The 21107-nt window shown below is 48.0% G+C and overlaps 1 protein-coding gene across 1 annotated transcript in view; it reads right to left on the bottom strand.

The window, feature by feature from the left end:
* DCHS2 (dachsous cadherin-related 2) overlaps positions 1–17918 on the bottom strand; it is a 272450-nt gene extending 254532 nt beyond the window's left edge. The window contains 1 exon segment of the mRNA XM_021101485.1: positions 15431–17918. Coding sequence (XP_020957144.1) covers positions 15431–17470 — 2040 coding nt within the window. The 5' untranslated portion in view covers positions 17471–17918.

The following is a 21107-nucleotide window of genomic DNA, read 5'->3' as shown; positions in this document are numbered from 1 at the left end:
GAATGACTACATTTAAACTCTAGGTTTCCTTTTTTGATCTGCCAAAGAATTTCCAAGGAATGATTTGTTCAGCTTTCCTAAAGGAGGTATCAAAAACATTTACTTGATATCTTTTTTCCCATCGTTGTATTTGATTAGTGACTCTCACTTGGCTCCTCAGGGTCTGTTTTTTGGGGGTTTCTAGAGGGCCACACCTGCGGCATATGGAAGTTCCCAGCGTAGGGGTCAAATCAGAACTACAGCTGCCAGCCTACACCACAGCCACAGCAACACCAGATCCCAGCCGCATCTTCGACCTACACCACAGCTCATGGCAATGCCAGATCCTTAACCACTGAGTGGGACCAGGAATCCAACCTGCATCCTCATGGTTGCTAGTCAGATTTGTTTCCACTGAGCCAGGACTCATGGTTGCTAGTCAGATTTGTTTCCAGCTCTTCGGTTTAATCAAAACCCAAGTAAGGGAGTTCCTGTCGTGGCACAGTGGTTAACGAATCTGACTAAGAACCATGAGGTTGCAGGTTTGATCCTTGGCCTTGCTCAGCGGGTTAAGGATCCGGCGTTGCCATGAGCTGTGGTGTAGGTTGCAGACAAGGCTCGGATCCCGAGTTGCTGTGGCTGTGGTGTAGGCTGGCGGCTACAGCTGCAATTCGACCCCTAGCCTGGGAACCTCCATATGCCATGGGAGTGGCCCTAGAAAAGGCAAAAAGACAAAAAGACCAAAAAACAAAAAAAACAAAAAACAAAAAAAAAAACCCAAGTGAGGACACACATAATGATCAAGTTTCCTGCAAGTTTACTAGGCAGCAGGCATCGCTCTAAGCCCTGGGTATGTATCATCTCAGTTAATCCCCACGTTGCCCTGTGAGGTTGATCCTATTATCATCATCCCTATTTCATGGATGAGAAAATTGAGGCTAACAAAGGTTTAGGAACTCACTCAAGGCCAAGTTACTAAGTGACAGAGCTGAAACTTAGACCCTGTTCTGTCTGGCTCCAAGGTACAAGCTTTTATCCACTGGGCCACTCTTCTCAGTCCTCAGACATCTGGAAATAAATGGTAAACCCTGAAATGAAGTTAACAGCGTGGGCTTTTTAAAAGCAAATTCAGGAGTTCCTGCCATGGCTCAGCGGAAAGGAATCTGACTAGTGTCCATGAAGATGCAGGTTCAATCCCCAGCCTTGCTCTGTGGGTTAAGGATCCGGCATTGCTGTGAGCTGTGGTGTAGGTTGCAGATGCAGCTGGGATCTGGTGTTGCTGTGGCTGGGGTGTAGGCCAGCAGCTATAACTCCAATTCAACCCCTAGCCTGGGAACCTCCATATACCACTGGTGCAGCCCTAAAAAGACAAAAAAAAAATTTAAAAACATAAAATAAAAAATTAATAAATAAAAGAAAATTCAAAACATAATTGCTAAGAGAGAAAGATACAGAGTCCTCTGCACATACACAGCAGGGTTAAGTGGCCCCGAAGCCACACAGTATGAAGGTAAAAGCTGCAAGATCGAAGGATAATAAAGATTAAGACATTTTTATCTGTTCACTACAATATTCTATCTTCTCTTCTCACATGAAAGACACTAGTTAATGACATTCATCAACTACAGGAGATAATATTAAGAAATGGGCAATAATAAATTCAACATGTCCTTTCTTATACTTCAGCAGCTACGTTTTCTTCTTGACAACTTCTTGACAGTAACTATGCGGAAGAAGGCCACTCTTTCTCCAGAGGTCCTTAATCCACCATCAAGGGACAGCAGCCATTGAACAAGACAACAGCATGGATTTCAGAACCCTTCTTAAAGTGCGAAAGGGCTCTTAACATATGGCCAGGACTGGGCAGAAAGGGGCCAACACGTAGCAGACTCAACCATGACGGGGCATTGAGGAAGGACGTTGAGCAGCCGGAGGCAAGATGCCCACAGACTTGATCTGTAAATAGAGCGAGCAATGCGAGAGGAATAGCATGTGCTAAAGACAAGAGAAATGTAGAGAGGCTGGGATGAAAGACAAGAAGAGAATGGGGGTAATTGAGAAGCCGTGTCAGAAAAGATGGGAGAGGTGAAACGAAGGCCACAAATGAACCGGTTTGATGTGGACACTGGAGAATCACTTGGTCCTTGGGCACAAATGCAGAAAAGTCTGATGATGGGAGGCAAAAACACAGGCACGTTTCTGCCTTCTGGACTCTACTGAGTAAGGGGCACGATGACCCATAAAAAGGAAAGGAAGTAAAACCTGATGATTAAAGAAAGGGCAGTCCTGGCAGAGAGACTAAGGCAAATGCAACAAAATTGCTCAGCAGTGTTGATGGTCCAGCTGATACCACGCACTCAGAACCACTCCTCCTTTGGAATTCCCCCTGCTTGCTCTGCAGGACAAGTGTTGGGGCAGGGGGTGGAAGGGCATATAAGCTAAACTGACCCGCTGTCAGTAATATGCGTACAGATATGGGACAGCAAGTGTTCTTTAGTGCACTCAAAACTCCCAGCTAGACAGAAAAGGAACTAAAGCAAGGAGGGGATGGACATGTAGGGAGAGGAAAGAAAGAAAAGGAGCCTAGGAAAAAAATATAGTTTCAAAAAATAACTGTCGGCGTTCCCATCATGGCTCAGCGGAAACGAATCCGACTAGGAACCATGAAGTTGCGGGTTTGATCCCTGGCCTCTCTCAGTGGGTTAAGGATCCAGCGTTGCCGTGAGCTGTGGTGTAGGTTGCAGACGCCACTAGGATCCCAAGTTGTTATGGTTCTGGCGTAGGCCGGTGGCCACAGCTCCGATTGGACCCCTAGCCTGGGAACCTCCATATGCCGCAGGTGCAGCCCTAAAAAGTAAAAAATAAAAATAAAAAAATAAAACGCTGCTAAGATAGCTTTTTGTGAACTACTGGACATTAATTCATCCTCAACATATCAAACGCTCAACTATTTGAGCAATTCCACCTGCTTTCCCCCACTCCCCTGGGAAAACTCAATCCCTGGCCTCACTCAGTGGGTCAGGGATCCAGCATTGCTGTGAGCTCTGGTGTGGTTCAAAGAGGGCTCGGATCTGGCATTGCTGTGGCTGTGGTGTAGGCTGGCAGCTGTAGCCCCAATTCGACTTCTAGGCTGGGAACCTCCATATGCCATGGGTGCAGCCCTAAAAGACAAAAAACAAAAACAGAAAAACTCCTCCCTTTACTTAACTACACAACTAGACACACCAAGATTCTTCCAAGTCATACTACCCCCTCATGGATTATGTATCCTAAATAGAGTTTTAGTTACAATTTATATTTGTTGCACCATTCACTTGACCTAGCTGCACTACAACGCACACAGTCCTTTTCAATAAAGATTTTAACCCAGTAAAATTTTAAGCAATAACTCAGCATTGTAAGAATGCCCTAGCATAATTTCCCTAATGGGCTATGAAAGTAGAAATTACTTCTAAGGTTGCTCACTTTCAATTTATAATTTAGAAGGCGAAGGGCTCATTAGTAGAAGTCTGGTGTTTTGTTGTTAATAAAATTAACACATTGTCAGATTTCGATTCTCAGAGGAAGGAAAGCTCACTGGTCACAACCTTTAGAAAGCCGTCCTGTGCTCGCTTCGGCAGCACATATACTAAAATTGGAACGATACAGAGAAGATTAGCATGGCCCCTGCGCAAGGATGACACGCAAATTCGTGAAGCGTTCCATATTTAAAAAAAAAAAAAAAAAGAAAGCCGTCCTATAAGCTTCTCTTTTAGATCATGTCTAGGAATGATCTATACATTTTTATGCAAAAAAAAAAGATGTGTAGCTAAAGTGGAATGTATACATGACAGACTATAAATAAAAATAGAGTTCCTGTTGTGGCTCAGTGGTTAATGAACCCAACTAGTATCCATGAGGATGCAGGTTTGATTCCCAGCCTCACTCAGTGGGTTACGGATCCAGCATTGCTTTGGCTGTGGTGTAGACAGCAGCCATAGCTCCAATTAGACCCCTAGCCTGGGAACCTCCATATGCTGCAGGTAGCCCTTAAAAAAAAAAAAAGCAAATAAATAAATACATAAATACATATATATCACAATACAGATCTCCCTGGAAGTCCATTCCCAGTGAAACCTCCATCCTGATTCACTGCATAAAGAAGCTTTCCCACCTCAAAGCCCCCTAACTCTTACTACAATAACTACTTTCCATGGTGTAGATTATCTCTGGAGTTCCCGTGGTGGCTCACTGGTAATGAACCTGACTAGTATCCATGAGGACGAAGGTTCCATCCCTGGCCTCGCTCAGTGGGTTAAGGATGTGGCGTTGCCGTGAGCTGTGGTGTAGGCTGCAGATGCAGTTTGGAGCTGGCGTTGCTATGGCTGTGGTGTAGGCCGACAGCTACAGCTCCGATTTGACCCCTAGCCTGGGAACTTCCATGTGCCGAAGATGCGGCCCCAAACAAACAAACAAAAAAACCCTCAAATCCTTACTATAATGTGTGGATAAGCGTCAGTACAATATGTGCTGGCCAAGCTGACTGGACCTCAGGATGCCCAGCACGCTGGCAGAACCGCTGGACTGAGAAAAGCACAAAGCCCTTCCCAATGTGTGTGGGCATCAGGCAGCCTGCTGAGGGCCTCAGCAGAACAAAAAAGAAGAGCAAGGATGAACGTCCTCTTTCTGTCTGACTGCTGAGCTGGGACATTCATCTTTTCTGCCTTCTGACCGGGACTCACAGCATCAGTTCTTCTGCTTCTCAGGCCTTCAGTCTTGGACTGAATTACACCACCTGCTTTCTTCAGTCTCCAGCTTGCAGACGGCAGATTACAGAGGCAGATCCTGGCCCCCATAATAGCAAGAGTCAATTCCTTATTCCATATACCTATATGTGTCTGTGTCTGTCTGTGTGTGTGTGTGTGTGTGTGTGTGTGTGTGTGTGTGTGTGTGTGTCACATATCCTTTTGGTTCTATTTCTTCAGAGAATCCTGACGAATATGCAACATTTTATGGATAAGGAACTACGGCCAGAAAAGTTAACAAAGATAATAAATAGTGAAGTTGGAACTAAAACCAAGGTTTTCTACTCAAAGGCCAATGCCATCTTTTTTCATATTATCTCAATAAAAGATTCTGAAGAGCTATAACTGATAAACAGAGTGAAAGACACTAAGATAGGGAGAGGTCTGAGACAGTGGCTAAGATGACACTGAGCTCATTTCCTGCCCCCCCTGCCCCCTGCCCACTGCTACATCAAATTTGCACCTGCATAAAGAGCAATTCCTCCCGAAGAAGACCTACAAGCTGACTGAAAAGCTTCTGCACTTTCCACACAGAAATGGACAGGAAAGATCGAGATATGGTATCTATGGGAACCCCACTCCTGATGCAGCAACCTGAGACAGGAGGGCACAGAGGGGCCCATGCCAGCCAGGGTGGTTTTGTCTACCCTGGGACACAGGGAAAAAACAGCAGTTTAAAGGGCATCTGGACTATATAGGAAGGAAATCTATTTACTAACCTTAGAGCTTCTGCCAAATGGGTGGGAAACTGCTGAAGCCTTCTCTGGGGTCCAGGGGGCTGGCAGCTCCATTGTTTAGTCCTCCAACGACTTCCCCCAGCCCCACGCCTGCTCCAGCTCCAGTCATCCTGGTAAGATGCCCTCGGCACTGCCATCCCAAGGACCACCCCCAGTCAGCGCCCACTCCAGCTGAAGGTGACCTGTCAAAGCCTCCAGGAAGAGTAGGTCACACAGGGGCATTCTCACAGAAGACCACTCCTTTGACATTGGGAGGGGGAGCTGTTTCATCTCATTCATTGAGACGAACACCAAATGTCTAACAAAATGAGGGCCCAGAGGACTATGTTTCAAACAAAAGACAAAATAAAACCCCAGAGGAAAAACCCTAATAAAACAGAGATAAGTACTTTACTCAATAAAAGAGTTCAGAGAAATGATCATGAGGATGCTTGAGAGAAGAATGGAGGAACTTAGTGACAACTCCAACAAAGACTTAGAGAACATAAGAAAGAACCAATAGAAGCTGAAGACAACAATCAACAGCAGATCAGATGACCAAAGAATGGATAAGCAATCTGAAAGACAAAATAGTGGAAATCATCCAATCAGAACAGCAAAGGAAGAAAGTGTTTTTTAAATGCAGATGCTTTAAGGGACCTCTGGGACAGCAACAAGAGTACTAATGTTAACATTATAGGAGTCCCGGAAGGAGAACAGAGAGAGAGAGGAACAGAAAGTGCACTTGAAGAAATAATGACTAAAAACTTCCTTAACTTGGAGAAGGAAGCAAACATCCAAGTACAAGAAGCACAGAGTCCCGAACAAGATGAATCCAAAGAGACCCACATCAAGAAACATTATGATTAAAATGGCAAAGTTAAAGTAAAAGCAAGAACCTTAAAGGCAACAAAAGGAAAACAACTAGTCACATACAAGGAGAAAACCCTATAAGACTACCAGCTGATTTTTAAGTAAAAACTTTCTTTATAGGTCATAAGGGAGTGGCAGAATATATTTAAAATGCTAAAACATAATAATAATTTTTAAAACTTACAATCTAGAATACTCTGGCAAGGTTATCTTTCAGAACTGAAAGAGAGATTTAAAAGTCTTCCCAACGTGGAGTTCCCAATGCTGTAAAATTGGGTCGTGATGACCATTGCAATAAAATTCATTCAGTTAAAAAAAGTTTCTTGAGTTCCCGTTGTGGTGCAGCAGAAACAAATCTGACTAGAAACCATGAGGTTGTGGGTTTGATCCCTGGCCTTGCCCAGTGCATTAAGGATCACAGAGTTGCCGTGGCTGTGGTGTAGGTCAGCAGCTGTAGCTCCAATTAGACCCCTAGCCTGGGAACCTCCATATGCCGCTAATGCACCCCTAAAAAGCAAAAAATAAAAAAGAAAAGAAAAAGAAAAAAAAAAGCTCCCAACAAACAAAAATTAAAGGAATTCATCACCACTTAACTGGCCTTACAAGAAATGCTAAAGTCTTTTTTTGCTTTTAGGGCCTCACCCAAAGCATATGGAAGTTCCCAGGCTAAGGGTCAAAGCAGAGCTGCAGCTGCCAGCCTACACCACAGCCACAGGAACTTGGGATCCAATCCACGTCCTCGACCTACACCATAGCTCACAGCAACACCGGATCCTTAACCCACTGAGCAAGGCCAAGGATCAAATCCATATCCTCATGGATTCTATTTGGATTCGTAACCTGATGAGCTACAATGGGAACTTCCTAAAGAATCTTTTTTTTTTCTTTTTTCGTCTTTTCGCCATTTCTTGGGCCGCCCCGAGGCATATGGAGGTTCCCAGGCTAGGGGTCAAATCGGAGCTGTAGCCGCCGGCCCACACCACAGCCACAGCAACGTGGGATCCGAGCGGCGTCTGCAACCTACACCACGGCTCATGGCAACGCCGGATCCTTAACCCATTGAGCAAGGCCAGGGATCGAACCTGCAACCTCATGGTTCCTAGTCAGATTCGTTAACCACTGCGCCACGACAGGAACTCCCTAAAGAGTCTTTTTTAGGCCCACAATTAGAAAAAAGAAAATATATGAAGAAAAATCTCACTAAAAAAGGCAAGTCTATAGTAAAGACAGTGGATCAGCCACTTAAAAGCTAGTATAAGGGTTAGGAGTTCCCATTGTGGCTCAGTGGGTTACGAACCCTACTAGTACCCAGGAGGAGGAAGGTTCAATTCCTGGCCTCGCTCAGTGGGTTAAGGGAAAAAAAAAATGAAAAAAGGGGAAAAAAAATGAAATATTGCCATTTGTAGCAACATGGATGGGACTGGAGGATATTATGCTGAGTGAGATAAGTGAGAAAGAGAAAGACAAGTATCAAGTGATTTCACCCGTATATGTAATCTAAAAAAATGAAGCTGGAGTTCCCATCCTGGTGCAGCGGAATTGAATCCGACTAGGAACCATGGGGTTGCGGGTTGGATCCCTGGCCTTGCTCAGTGGGTTAAGGATCTAGCATTGCCGTGAGCTGTGGTGTAGGTGGCAGTCGAGGCTCAGATCCCGTGTTGCTATGGCTGTGGTGTAGATGGGCAGCTACAGCTCTGATTTGACCCCTATCCTGGGAACTTCCATATGCCAAGGGTGTGGCCCTAAAAAAAGACAAAAAGACCAAAAAAAAAAAAAAAAAAAAAAAAGGAATCACAAGCTGAGAGGGCTCAGGTGTGGCACTGAATCTAAGTGTGGGACTTAACTGCCCCTGGGGAGAACCCCTGCTGACTCCTGAACCCTCACACCAAGGCCTCTGCACAACTTTTCTCACATTGCCTAGTCTCTCCAGAACGCTCTACTGACTTTCGGGGGGTAAGGATCACTAGGAGAAGCCATCTGAACCTCCCTTTAAAATAGGTGGGATTCTATAAACCCAGAAGGGGGGTGTTACAAGCTTCCGATGTGAGCAAAACAGATTTGTCCCATCACTGTCAGAAATATACATCTACCTAAAAACCCAATAGGCAATTTAAATTTTTCTGTTGCTTTTTCCACCTTCTAGTGCAAAAGACCTCTATTTGAAATGTCATTTTTAATTAGTCCTCTGTCTTCAGTAAATAAGACAAAATAGTCTTCTCCATCACATCCAGAAGTCTTTTTCAGCAACATTTAATAGTAAATAACATGCATTTGGCACTTACTACAAGTCAATTTTATTTTTTTATTTCTTTGCTTTTTAGGGCCACACCTGCAGCATATGGAAGCTCCCAGGTTAGGGGTCAAATTGGAGCTGCAGGTGCCAGTCTACACCACAGCCACAGCAACGCGGGACTTTAGCTGCATCTGCAACCTACACCACAGCTCACAGCAACTCCAGATCCTTAACCCACCAAGCAAGGCCAGGGATCAAACCCTCATCCTCATGGATACTAGTCGGATTTGTTTCCACTGGGCCAGAGTTGGTACTCCAAAGTCAAGCACTGTTTTAATCTTATATGTATTAATTAATTCCACGCACAAAAACTGACACTACGGTTATCCATATTTCTTTATTTTGTCTTATTTTATATTTTTGCTTCTTTAGGGCCACACCTGCAGGATATGGGAGTTCCCAGGCTAGAGGTCAAATCAGAGCTACAGCTGCCAACCTACACCACAGCCACAGCAATGCAGGATCTGAGCCGCATCTGCAACCTACACCACAGCTCAGAGCAATGCCGGATCCTTAACCCAAGGAGCAAGGCCAGGGATTGAACCTGCATCCGCATGGATACTAGTCAGATTTGTTTTTGCAGGACCACAATGGAAACCTGGTTATCCACATTTTCCAGATGAGGAAACTGAGGTGCAATGCCCAAGATCACACAGCTAAAAAGTAGAAGAGCTGAGATTCAAATCCAGGCACACTAACCCCATGGTCTGGCCATGTTTCTCATCACTGCATGTGGCCTAATTTTAGTCCTCAAAGTTAAGAGCTCTCTACAACATAATGTTGGTCATCTTTAATTCTAGAACCAATAACTAGACCACGTACTAGCAAGTTATATATCGAATGTAACTCAATACATCTCCAGGATTCCTGGCTGTACCCTCCTCTGTCCATGGCCAGAAATATTATCTGATCATCTCTATCAGTCAGGAAAGGGGGAAAGGATGTAAAGCCACCTGACTGGTCTTGGTAGCAGTTGGATGGGGGACAAGGAGAGGAAGGACACCAAAATGACGTCAGAGAGAATTCTACGGCCCATCTCAAGTATTTAAAACAGGTCATCAGAGCAAAGCCAGAGACAGATACAGCACATGCTGGAAGGCCAGCAGGCGTCAGGTTAGCAGAAGAAAACAGCTGGCAGGTCATGGAGACACAGCCAGGAGACAGTGCCCGTGACGCCTCTGCAAATCTCACAGGTACTCCGTGCATGTGCAGAGTGTGGTCAGGTCCATTCAAAAGGGCCAGAATAAGACAATCACGTGCAGGTAATACAAGTATATGACCATTAAGCTGGCACACGCTAGGTTAAATACATAAGCATGTACTTAAACATAAGCATTTAAATGTAAGGTAAACACTGAGAGCGTGTCTGTAGCAAGGTGAGGGATAATGCAATTCAGACCATTCAATTCCAAAGGACCAATGATAAAATATATGGAGGAAATAAACTTTACAATAAATTTAATATACACACAAATAAAATGTTAAAAAAAAATAGAAAGTCTAAACCTTGAGTAGCAGCAACCCTAATCAGCGTTTTTTTGTTTGTTTGTTTGTTTGTTTCCATTACACACACCAATACAATTTAACAAAAGTATTGACCTTCCAGTACATGAGGCTGAGGACACTAGGAATTACAGGGGACTCAAATATCATTAAATTGCAACCACACAAGGCAATCACAATCCATCATTTTACTAACACAAGTAAACAACCATAGCACCATAAAGAACATTAAGAAAAGAGATGGACTGATCCAGGAAACATTTAATGGGAGGAGGTGGCTTCTGAGACATGACTAAATCTCTCTGGTGTCAAGGACAGGCAACGAAAGACAAGATAGGGAGCTAGGGTGGTGACAAAGGGCATAAATGAAGGGGCAGTTGTAAGAAACACCCAAAGGCCTTGGCAACAAGTGTGGTCAGAGCTGGGGTTGAATCAAAGAAGATACTGAGAGGTTAGGAAACAGTTTCTTTAATAAAGTATCTTCCATCCAAGGTTGACACTAGAAGAGCCTCTTAAGACCTCACGCTGTTTCTAAGATGCCTACCTCAGCAGCCTCTGCCATCAGCACCACCCAGACTTCAGGAGAGTGGGTCACTAGCCTGGGACCCTTTGGCTAAAGCCAATGAATAACCCTTCTCTTGGGAGTTCTCATTGTGGCACAGCAGAAACGAATCCAACTAGTATCCATGAGGATGTGGGTTCGATCCCTGGCCTCACTCAGTAGGTCAGGGATCCAAGCACTGCTGTGAGCTGTAGTCTATGTAGGTCGCAGACACAGCTCATATCCCGAGTTGCTGTGGCTGTGATGTAAGCCAGCAGCTGTAGCTCCAATTTGACCCCTAGCCTGCGAACTTCCATGTGCCATGAGTACAGCCCTAAAAAAGCAAAAAAGAAATAAACGAATAAAAATAACCCTTCTCTTAAATCTTACACCTTTCCAGGTTGCGGGGGTGGTGTTTTGGTGTTTTGCCATTTTTACCTCCACAATACAGCTGAGACAAAGCTAACACATTTAGAAAGACTTTACTAAAGCCTGGGGGATGAATAAAAAGAAGATAACCCCAAAAGATATAATGAGAAACGAGGTACAGGTTAGTCCTTTCCAGCCCATGGAGCACAGCTGGAAGCAAGCCTTCCCATCGCTCATGTCTTCCCCGAGGGTACATAGTATTTTTGATGACCAGACACCCCTCCTAGTCAGGTTCCTCCAAGTCAGAGCAGGAGAGCAACACACAAGTGTGGCTGGGTGCTCCCTCACACAGCCCCAGTTTTAAATCTCAAGACCTAGGAGCTTCTGCTGTGGCTCAGCAGTAAGGAACATGACCAGTAGCCATGAGGACTCAAGTTCAATCCCTGGCTCAGTGGGTGAAGGATCCAGTATTGCTGTGGCTGTTGTGTAGGCCAGCAGCTGCAGCTCCAATTGGACCCCTAGCCTGGGAACCTCCATATGCCGTGGGCGTGGCCCTTAAAAAAGTAAAATAATAATAATAATAAATGAATAAAAATAAAATCTCAAGACCTGCTTTTTGCTCAACTAATTGATATGAGACATGACCTTACTCTTTACTCTTATAACTCTCAGCCATGAAAAACACAACAAGTAGCAAAAGCATGCACATGGACACACGCCAAATGCATAAACACATCTATAGAAAAGATCTCTGGAGTTCCCATCATGGTGCAGCAGAAACGAATCCGACTGGGAACCATGAGGTTGCACGTTCAATCCCTGGCCTCGTTCAGTGGGTTAAGGAGCTGGCGTTGCTGTGAGCTGTGGTGTAGGTTGCAGATGCGGCTCAGATCTGGCACTGCTGTGGCTGTGGGGTAGGCCAGCAGCTGTAGCTCCAATTTGACCCCTAGCCTGGGAACCTCCATATGCCATGGGTGCAGCCCTAAAAAAAAGTAAAATAATAATAATAATAATAAATAATAAAAATTAAATCTCAAGACCTGCTTTTTCCTCAATGAATTGATATGAGACATGACCTTGCTCTTGGAGCCTGGGAACCTCCATATGCTGTGGGTGCGGCCCTAAAAAGCAAAATAAAACAGAACAAAACAAAAAAAAAAGAAAGAAAATATCTCTTAACAAAATAGAAAGTTTCAAAAAGGAGGTGATGAATGAAGGTTGGGCTGCAGGAGAGGGGAAAGAAAGACTCGATTTGAGAACTGTTTGCTTATGAGGTGTCAAAAATACATCTGGGCAGAGATACGTAGCAGGTAGAGAAAAGCTAATCTGGAGTTAATAAAGGAGGCTGACCCTGGAGATGTCAAAAAAAAAAACCAGTTGCAGTTCTGGGGATGCATAATAAGAAAGCCCAGAAAAGAGTGAAGTGAGAGGGAGATGAACCCTTTGGAAATGCCTCTGCCAGGATGAGTAGGGGACACAAGAGGAAAAAGAGGAAGTGGCGGACAGAGATGGACAGGCTGCAGGGAGACAGAAGGCAGTGAAGATGATGCATTCGAGAAAGAGGAAGTGGGCAGCAGTCCAAAACGTCTGAGAAGGAGGCAGGTTACACTAACAGAGCCCATTGGATTTGGAGTAAATCCACACGCAGAACTGAGCAGAGTGCAGAGCAGTGGAGGGAAGTTAGAACCTGGCAGGTGGGGGGGGTTGTCCGCTACAGAGTAATGTGCAAGTGGGGGCCAGGCAAGAGGCCTTCATTCTCGGGAAGGACCACAGGACACAGATGCCACACCATGGCACAGGGACCTTGCCCACTGTGCTGACCTGACCGCTGCCTCCCCAGCACCAGGACCAGTTCCTGGAATGTCACAGGTACCCAGGAAATACTGTTCACGGAATATTGTTTATTCAATGAATGCTGTGGTTTGACGAAGTAAAGGAATTAGTGGATGGATACGGTACTGATGCTTGGGGGGTACGAGAGAATATATGCACGTGTGCCATGCAGGTATCAAGGCTGGAGGTACACTGTTTGAAGATCTGGTTACAAGAGAAAAGCTGTAGGTGCAGTTCTCATTGCATTTAATGTGGGGTGGAGGGTGGCGGTCCTGCCAAGAGGTGGAAGTTAGTCTTTTGGAAAGAAATCTGGGGGGAAAAAAAGAGACTTTTGGGCCAGACACTAGAGCTCAGAAGGAATCCAGGAGAACACTTTTTTTTTTTTTCCTGGTGTTTCTTGTTTTGTGTTTGAGTCTGACAAGGGAGAATTGAGCAGATATGAAGTCTAAAGGGAGAAACTGGTAGAAGCAGCAGAAAGAAAGAAGATACAGTTCTAAGAAGTGAGAGCAGGTAATTAAACAAAGCTCTGGAAGAAAGGAGAGGCCACGAGATCCAAAGGCGAGCTGAGGAGCTGGGGAGGTTTGTCTTTTCAAAGTGACAGAAAGATCGAGAGTAAAGAGACTGCAGGCAAAAGGAAGACAGTCAGGTGAGGCCTCCCTGGAAGTTAGGGGACAGAATCAGCCAGAGGTGACAGAGCACAGAAAGTTCACACAGCTGCTGTGGCCAGTGTTTCTGCAATCTCCAGGGGCTAGACTTCTGGAGTTTCCAGAAATTTTGATCAGCACCATTTCACACTACCTATAGCAATACTTGGCCACCTGAAAGGTTTTTTGGCAATTGGAGCTACAGTCCTGCACTTGAACCCAGTTCCTTTTACCATGATGGATCCACCATATACTGAGTCATAACAACGGGATATACTCACACCTCAGGGCAGAATCATCTCACGGTTTCAGAAACAACTCGAAGAAGACAGGTTCTAATCAAAGGAATCACAATTAATCCTCCCTGCTTATTTTCCTTCAAGTGGAACCAAGTTGTCCTTTTTTGTAGCAGCATCTTTAAGGTCTTCCAGATGGAAGCAAACTTGGAAATCATCTAGTCCAGACTCTCATCTATTGTGACTTCCATTTTAGACATCCATGGCAGACACCGTGGGGGCCCACAGGCTCCTCCCCATGTCTCAGCCACCTCTGCAGGACACCTGAGGCCATGGGGCCAAGCTCTGACCAATGGGACCTTGCTGGACCTGCTCGAAGTCACGCCCAGGCCTGGTCCTACAACTTGAATGGAGAAGGACCCCCAACACGCATCTCCTATCAGACTCTGCTTGAGATGTAAATACATTTCCATTATGTTATTCACTGGTTTCTGCAGATGAGTTTCAGCAGCAAGCCTTATTTGATTTTCAAGCCTTCTTTTAATAATCTAGTAACTCTCTGAGTTGCCAATCATTTCAAACAATACAAGAGAGATTATTCCTGCTCACAAATACAAAGGTTTAAAAAAGAGAACAGCAGTCAGATACCTCATTTTTACTGTACGGCAGCATCTCACTTGTCTAAAGGTTGTTATTATTTCAAACATGACTTATAAAGACTAAAGCTTCACCCACCCACCCCCAGAACCAGGGAATAAGCCATTGAGGGCATAAAACACGGAGCCTGAGAGCTAAATGGAGCTTCAGAGTTTTCCTCACTAGTTAGCCTCTCAGGCTTTATTAATTCAAGATATCTTGGAGTAAATAATCCAGTCTTGGAGATATGGTTTGTTATCTGACAACAATTTAAAAAAAAAAAAGAAAAAGAAACTGGAAGCCCTAAGGAGTACTGCTAGAAGGGTGCACCCATAACATTCTGAGAGTGAAGCAGAGATCAGAAGTCCCAAAAGGCATGATGGAGAGCCCTGTCTCATAAAGGATGTCTCTGCTCCTCAGAGTCCTGAAGGCAGCGCTAGACAAGCTCAGTCCAAAACTGATAAAAATGATCTGCTGTCCCCAGCTCACTTTGTAAGCTTCCAAAGAAAGCAGAACAATGTGCAAGAAGTCTCTGGAGGTGACCACTTGAAACAGCTTCAGTGTTTAAAGGCAAACACTTGTTTATTTGAAAAACCGATTTAGGAGGGTCAGTGACTTTCCCAGGATGCCACATAGCGATGCTCAAATATATGAGACATTGCCATTTACACACTGTTAAACACTAACCCTGCGAATGGTTGGTTCCTCCCAAGGCGATTTCGGCATTCAGATCCAGATGAAAAGAAATTCGTATTCCAGGAGCAAAATCAAGATCCAAATACCATGGGAAGCAGAAAGGACCTTAGACAGCATTGGGTCCAAGCCCCTGGCACAAACAGGGGAACCAGAGAGCACCCACTCACCTCCCTGCATAGCAGAGCCAGAACCCATGTCCCTAGCCTTCTCCATCTGAGCCAGGGCCTAACTCGCCACCTCACACTTCTTCCCTGTGCTACTCACAGCCTCTCCATCTCTTCCCAGGCCTTCCTGCTCCTCCACGGCCTGGTGCACTGGTGCACTCACCTGCAGAAAGCAGTGTCCCACCCGCGTATGCTCCGGAAGGCTGGCATTGTACACCTGCTTCAGGAAGATGGGCTCGTTGTCATTCACGTCCTCCACGCTGATGCTCACCAAGCAGGTGGCAGAGAGCGGGGGCTCTCCTAGGTCTTGGGCCACCACTCTCAGCTCTACCACCTCCTGAATCTCTCGGTCCAGACTCCGGGTGGTGCTGATCACACCACTTTCCAGATGGATGGTGAAGGAAGGTCCACACTCTGCGGGGGGCTTCAGAGCCTCTGGGCTGCAGGGGGCCGGGAGAGGGAGCAACGTGTAGCGCACCTGGGCGTGGTCCGTGCCAGGCTCATCCGCATCGGAGGCGCTGACCCGCACGACTGCAGTGCCAGGGGCCGCAGCCTCAGACACTGAGGCCTGGTAATGCTCCTGACTGAAGACAGGCGGCTGGTCATTGAGGTCAGCGACGCGGAGCAGCAGCGTCTCCTCCATGCTCAGAGGCGGGGTTCCTGCATCCGTGGCCACCAGTCGCAAATCATACAGGTCTTGGCTCTCCCTGTCTAGGGGACCCTCGACGCAAAGGAAAAATACTCCTGGGGCGCCGCCGGGCCGCAGCGCAAAGGCTCCCTCACCACCCTCCAAGGCCAGCGAGATGCTCCCACCTCCAAGGCCTCCACCAAGTTCCCCGGCTGCCTCCTCTTCCTTCTCTGGGTCGCCATCTGCGTCGGACACAGAGACCCGAGCCACGTAGTCGCCGGCTCGAGAGCCCTCAGAGACGCGCGCGGCGCCTCCCTCCGTGAGGAAGAGCAAATGAATAGCGGGCCGGTTGTCATTCACGTCCAGCACGGCTATAGACACGCGCACGGTGGCGACCTCAGGCTCTGCCCCTCCGTCGCAGGCTTCGACCACCAGCTGGTGCCAGGCCTGCGTCTCGCGGTCCAGAGGCCTCTGCACCCGCACCACGCCGCTCAGCTCCCCCACCGAGAAGTGCGCCGCGTCGCCCAGAGGCCCGCCGCCGCCACCCGCGCCAGGGGCCTGCCGAGAGCGGATGCTGTAGCGCACGTGGCCGTTGGGCCCCAGGTCACGGTCGGTGGCGCGCACCCGGCAGACCTCGGCGCCTGGTGGCGCGTCCTCGCGCACCGCGGCACGGTACTCGCTCTGCTCGAAGACGGGCGGGTTGTCGTTCTCATCCAGGACGCGCAGCTCCACCCGCAGGTGGCCCGTGCGCCGCGGGCGACCACCGTCCCAGGCCTCGATCTGTAGCTCGTGCGCTGCCGCCGCTTCCCGGTCCAAGCGCCGCAGCAGCACCAGGTCTAGGGGCTCCAGGGGCGACGAGGACGGAGGCGACGGTGGGGACCCCGGTGTCCCGTATCGCAACTGGAAGAACGGTCCTGCGGGGTCCTCGGTAAGGTCGGACGGTTGCACCAAGGTGTAGCCCTGGGTGCTGAACAGCCCGGCGTCGGGGTCTTGGGCGCCAGGCAGGCGGAAGGCGGTACCTGGCGGGCTGAGCTCGGAGACGTCGAGCTGCAGGGAGTCACGGGGAAAGCGGGGCGAGTGGTCGTTCACGTCATTGACGCGAATCTCCACCTGCACCACAGCGCCCAGCAGCGTGGCCGCCACGAAGCTGTAGTAGTCCCGCTGCTCGCGGTCCAGGCACCGAGCTGTGCGGATGATGCCGGTGTCCGGATGCACGTGGAAGTCGTCCAGCAGCGGGGAGTCATCTGAATCCTCTGACAGAAAGAAGCCGCCTCCCTCCTGCTGCTGCTGCTGCGTGGCCGGCAGCCCGGCGCGGATGTCGCCGACTAGAGTGTCTGGAGGAAGCCCCTCGTCCACGGAAAGGCTGAGGTTAAACACCTGAGCAGAGGAGCCCGAGGCCCCCCACAGCCACACGTGCAAGAAGAGCCCCAGCAGGAAGCGTTGCGCCCCGGCGGCGCCGCCGCCGCCCGGCCGCCCGCAGGGTGACCCTCTGCTCCCGAGAAACAGTAGGCGCTTCCCGGCGGGAGCCACAGGCTGCTGACGCCCTTCGCCCATCCTCCGCCCAGAAGGGCTCATTTCTCCGCCAGCTCCTTGGGAAGGCTCCCGGGTAACTGCCAGCTAGTGGCGGGATGGGAGAAAAATCCAGGAGCCTCTTCGGTGTCTGAGCCAAAGAAGAAAAGACTTTGTTTGACAAACAAACCAACAGACCCAGGAGTTCCCCAGGTTACATCTGCAACTGGCGAAAACGTCCTCCGCCTGAAGCTCGCGCAGACAGGGAGGGAAGCTCGAGCCGCCTCTGCCGCTGCAGCCACCTCTTCAGCCCCTGGATTTCTTTAAACGAGTCTCATCTCTTTCCCTCTCTCCTTTTATTCCTTTTACATCTGTTCCTTGTTCTGCTCGGCTGCTTGTTTCCCCCTGGTAAAGTCAGGTGCATTATTTCTTTTGCCAAAAAGGATGAAATTATTTAAAGCGCGCACACACTGAGAGAGGATGGGGGTCGGGCCGGGGAAGGGGGTGGAGTAAGGGCGGGAGGCCGCAAGTGCTGGCGCAGGGCCGGAGCGGAGGAGGGAGGAAGAAGAGAGGGAGGGAGCGGTGGCTCCGGCTGCTGCCTGGTCGGTGGCTCCGGGGGCGGCCGCTCCCCGCTGCGTCTCCCGGCCACCGGGGCCGCGCGGCTCCCCTCCGCCGCCTCTTGCGCGCGCTGTGAGGCGGCGCACACCCGGGCAAACTCCAACCTGCGAGCCGCCGCTGCAGCCGGGCGCATTGGTGCCTGGGCCGGGGATGGAAGGCAGGGGAGCAAACGAGAAAGGACCCGGACCCGGGGATTTGGACCCTGCGGCAAGTGTGGGTCGCGCAGGCGGGGCGTCCGCCCGTGCTGTGCGCGCAAAGCTGCTAGGGTTGGGGAAGGTGAGAGGAGCAGCCCCCCCACGCCCTTCCCCCTCCATTCCTCTCCCCCCCGCCCCCGGCTCCATCCCCTTGACCGGCTCCTCTGCGAGTCTGAAGCTTGGCCTCCTCTGAGCCGAGAGGGTGGGGGTTATAATCACATTGAGAAGCCAAACTTGTGTTCTCTATTTGGCGAGAGGCGCTCGTCCCCAGCGGAAGGACAGATGGAGTCAAAGGCCGATGTACAGCTGGGGCTGGGATGGCTGCAGAGAAGGGGGAAGGCGGAACTTGGAAAAACCTTTGAGAAACCCAGAGAAATCTGTGACACACATGGGGCAACCACGCTTTATTATGCCGTGCTACCACGCGGCGACGTGTGAGAGGCTTGTCACTCCCCTCTGCCACCGGGGATAACGACAATAGATTCGGCGTGCGAACACTTTTTTTTATGCATTCAGCGCCATCACATCGCTTCCAGGAGGTTTCAAGATGCTGATTTATGGGCAGGAAGATGGTGCAACTAAGTCCTGTCGCCTCCCAGCGCCAGAGCCTCTGAGCAAGAAGTTTGCAGGCAAGCCAACTCTTGATACCCTTTTCAAAAGAGCTTGTGTGCTAGCCCAAGAAAATGCCAATAAATTGGCATGTCACGGGTTTCCTTTCAATTATCCTGAGAGTAAGTAAAAATCGATAAATGGCCAGGGACAGATTCTCTGCTCTCTTAAGAATGGCTGGCCATATTTAGCAAATGGTTGCTGCAATTTTGCATCTAGGCCAGAGGGAAGAATTAATTTCCTAGATGCTGTTGCTCCCCTTCAGGGAGGACCAAAAGCCCTGAATAATGGTTCCTTGCAGCAACAAGATGCCTTTTTTTATAGGACAGAATCCTAATCTACAGCCACACCTTCATCTTGATATCTGATGAAATAATAATAAAAAACTTTATTTAATAGCAGACACATGGCCTGTAAATAGAGACATTACTAAAACAAATTCAGCTTCCCTTCATCAGTGAAATCTCCTTACCCTTAAGGAGATTTTTTACCAGTGTTTATAGAGTCAGCTTTCGCTTCAGTCTCTGCAACCTCAAGGTCATGTGCCCCCCTACCTCCACTCTTGCCCCTTTATAAATAAGTTTTCCAGCAAGCATCCAGATTGATTTTTTTCTTTAATTTTATTTATTGATTTATTTTTGCTTTTTTTAGGGCCACCCTTGTGGTATAGGGAAGTTCCTAGGCTAGGGGTCAATTTGGAGCTTCAGCTGCCGTCCTACACCACAGCCACAGCAATGAGGGACCTGAGCTGTGTCTGTAATACTGGATCCTTAACCCACTGAGGGAGGCCAGGGATGGAACCAGCATCCTCGTGGATACTAGTCGGGTTCATTACTGCTGAATCACCATGGGAACTCTCCAGATTCTTAATTTTAAAACTAACTGCTATGTCAACACACACGTATACGCCCCACTTAGAACCTGCCAATATATTTCCACTATTCTTGGACTATAATTCAGACTCATTAGAACAGTGCAAGACCCTACCTATCTAATACGGGCCTCCTCACCTTCCTGACCACCTCACATGCCACCCCTGTGGATTCAGGGGTGTGGACCCAGCTTTCTTTCTGATCTTAGAGCCTGTTGCAGACTGGATGTTTGTGTCCCCCTCAAAATTCATACTTCAAAATCCTACCCTCTTCCGTGCCCTCCTCCTACCCACCCTGTGTACAGCCAGGTCTTTGGGAGGGGATTAGATTAGATAAGGTCATGAATTAGTGTCTGGATGTGAGTCAGGAGAGGTTTTGTAGCTCTCAGCTCTTTAAGGTATGAAGGTAGAAGCAGCCAGGGGTCCCCAGCCAGGAAGAGGGCCAGCACATGAACTTGTCCATGCTGGCACCCTGATCTCAGACTCCCAGCCTCCCAGCCTCCCAAACTGTGGGAGATAAGTTTCCCTTGTTTATAAGCCCCCCAGGCTGTGGCACTTTGTTACAGCAGCCAGAACACACAAAGACAGTACATTTGCGTGGAGACAATCTTTAGGTGCCTGGAAGGTCTTTCTTCTGCATTGTGAGAATTTGGCTTTTTCTCATTCAGGCCTCACCTCAAATGCCAACTGCTTAAGAGACCTTTCTGACTCCCCCCCACCCCCACCCCACCTACCTCCAGCTTCTCCACCATAAACTCTGTATCCTCAGATTTCATTCACAGCACCTGTCAGCCCCAAAATGAGCCTGTTCTCTTTATTTATTCTTTATTTGTTTATTAGACTATTGTGATAGCCCTCTTCATGCACTTTAAGGGCTGCTTTCTCCCAGAACCTAGGATAGTACCGATAGTACCTACCCAATGGTGGTAGGGATTCCCTAAAAATCTACCAGCTGGAGGACTGGATGGATGGTTAGTTGAAGATGGAAAGATAATCTGTTGAAGGAGAGGTTTGAAGCCAGAACTCAGAAGTTCTTGGCATGAGATCCTTTACTGCAATGAACTGCATCTGTCTCAGTTTACTCATTTCAAACATTCTGTGAATCTTCTTGAGGTTATTTTCGAACTCCTTCAACTTATTTTTGCAAGCTGTACGGTTATCAAATATTGACTTGCGTCTCCAAATAGAGGAAAAGCAGCTAGTTTTTCTACATCTTTTACTGACACGTTCATTGTAAACGGTGGTTTAGTTTAGAAACAAATTGGAAAATCAGAAACTTGAAACATCTATTTTTGCATTCATGTTTAGGCTCCGTCTTTCATGTGCAAGAGCGGACCTCCCGCCTGACTGTCCTAAGGAAACTTCCTGAATCAATTTAGTTGAGCAAAAGAAATAAGAGCATTTCTGAAAT

This window comes from Sus scrofa, chromosome 8 (assembly GCF_000003025.6).
Source record: "Sus scrofa isolate TJ Tabasco breed Duroc chromosome 8, Sscrofa11.1, whole genome shotgun sequence".
Classification (NCBI taxonomy): Eukaryota; Metazoa; Chordata; class Mammalia; order Artiodactyla; family Suidae; genus Sus; species Sus scrofa.
This window is presented reverse-complemented; position numbering and strand designations above follow the sequence as displayed.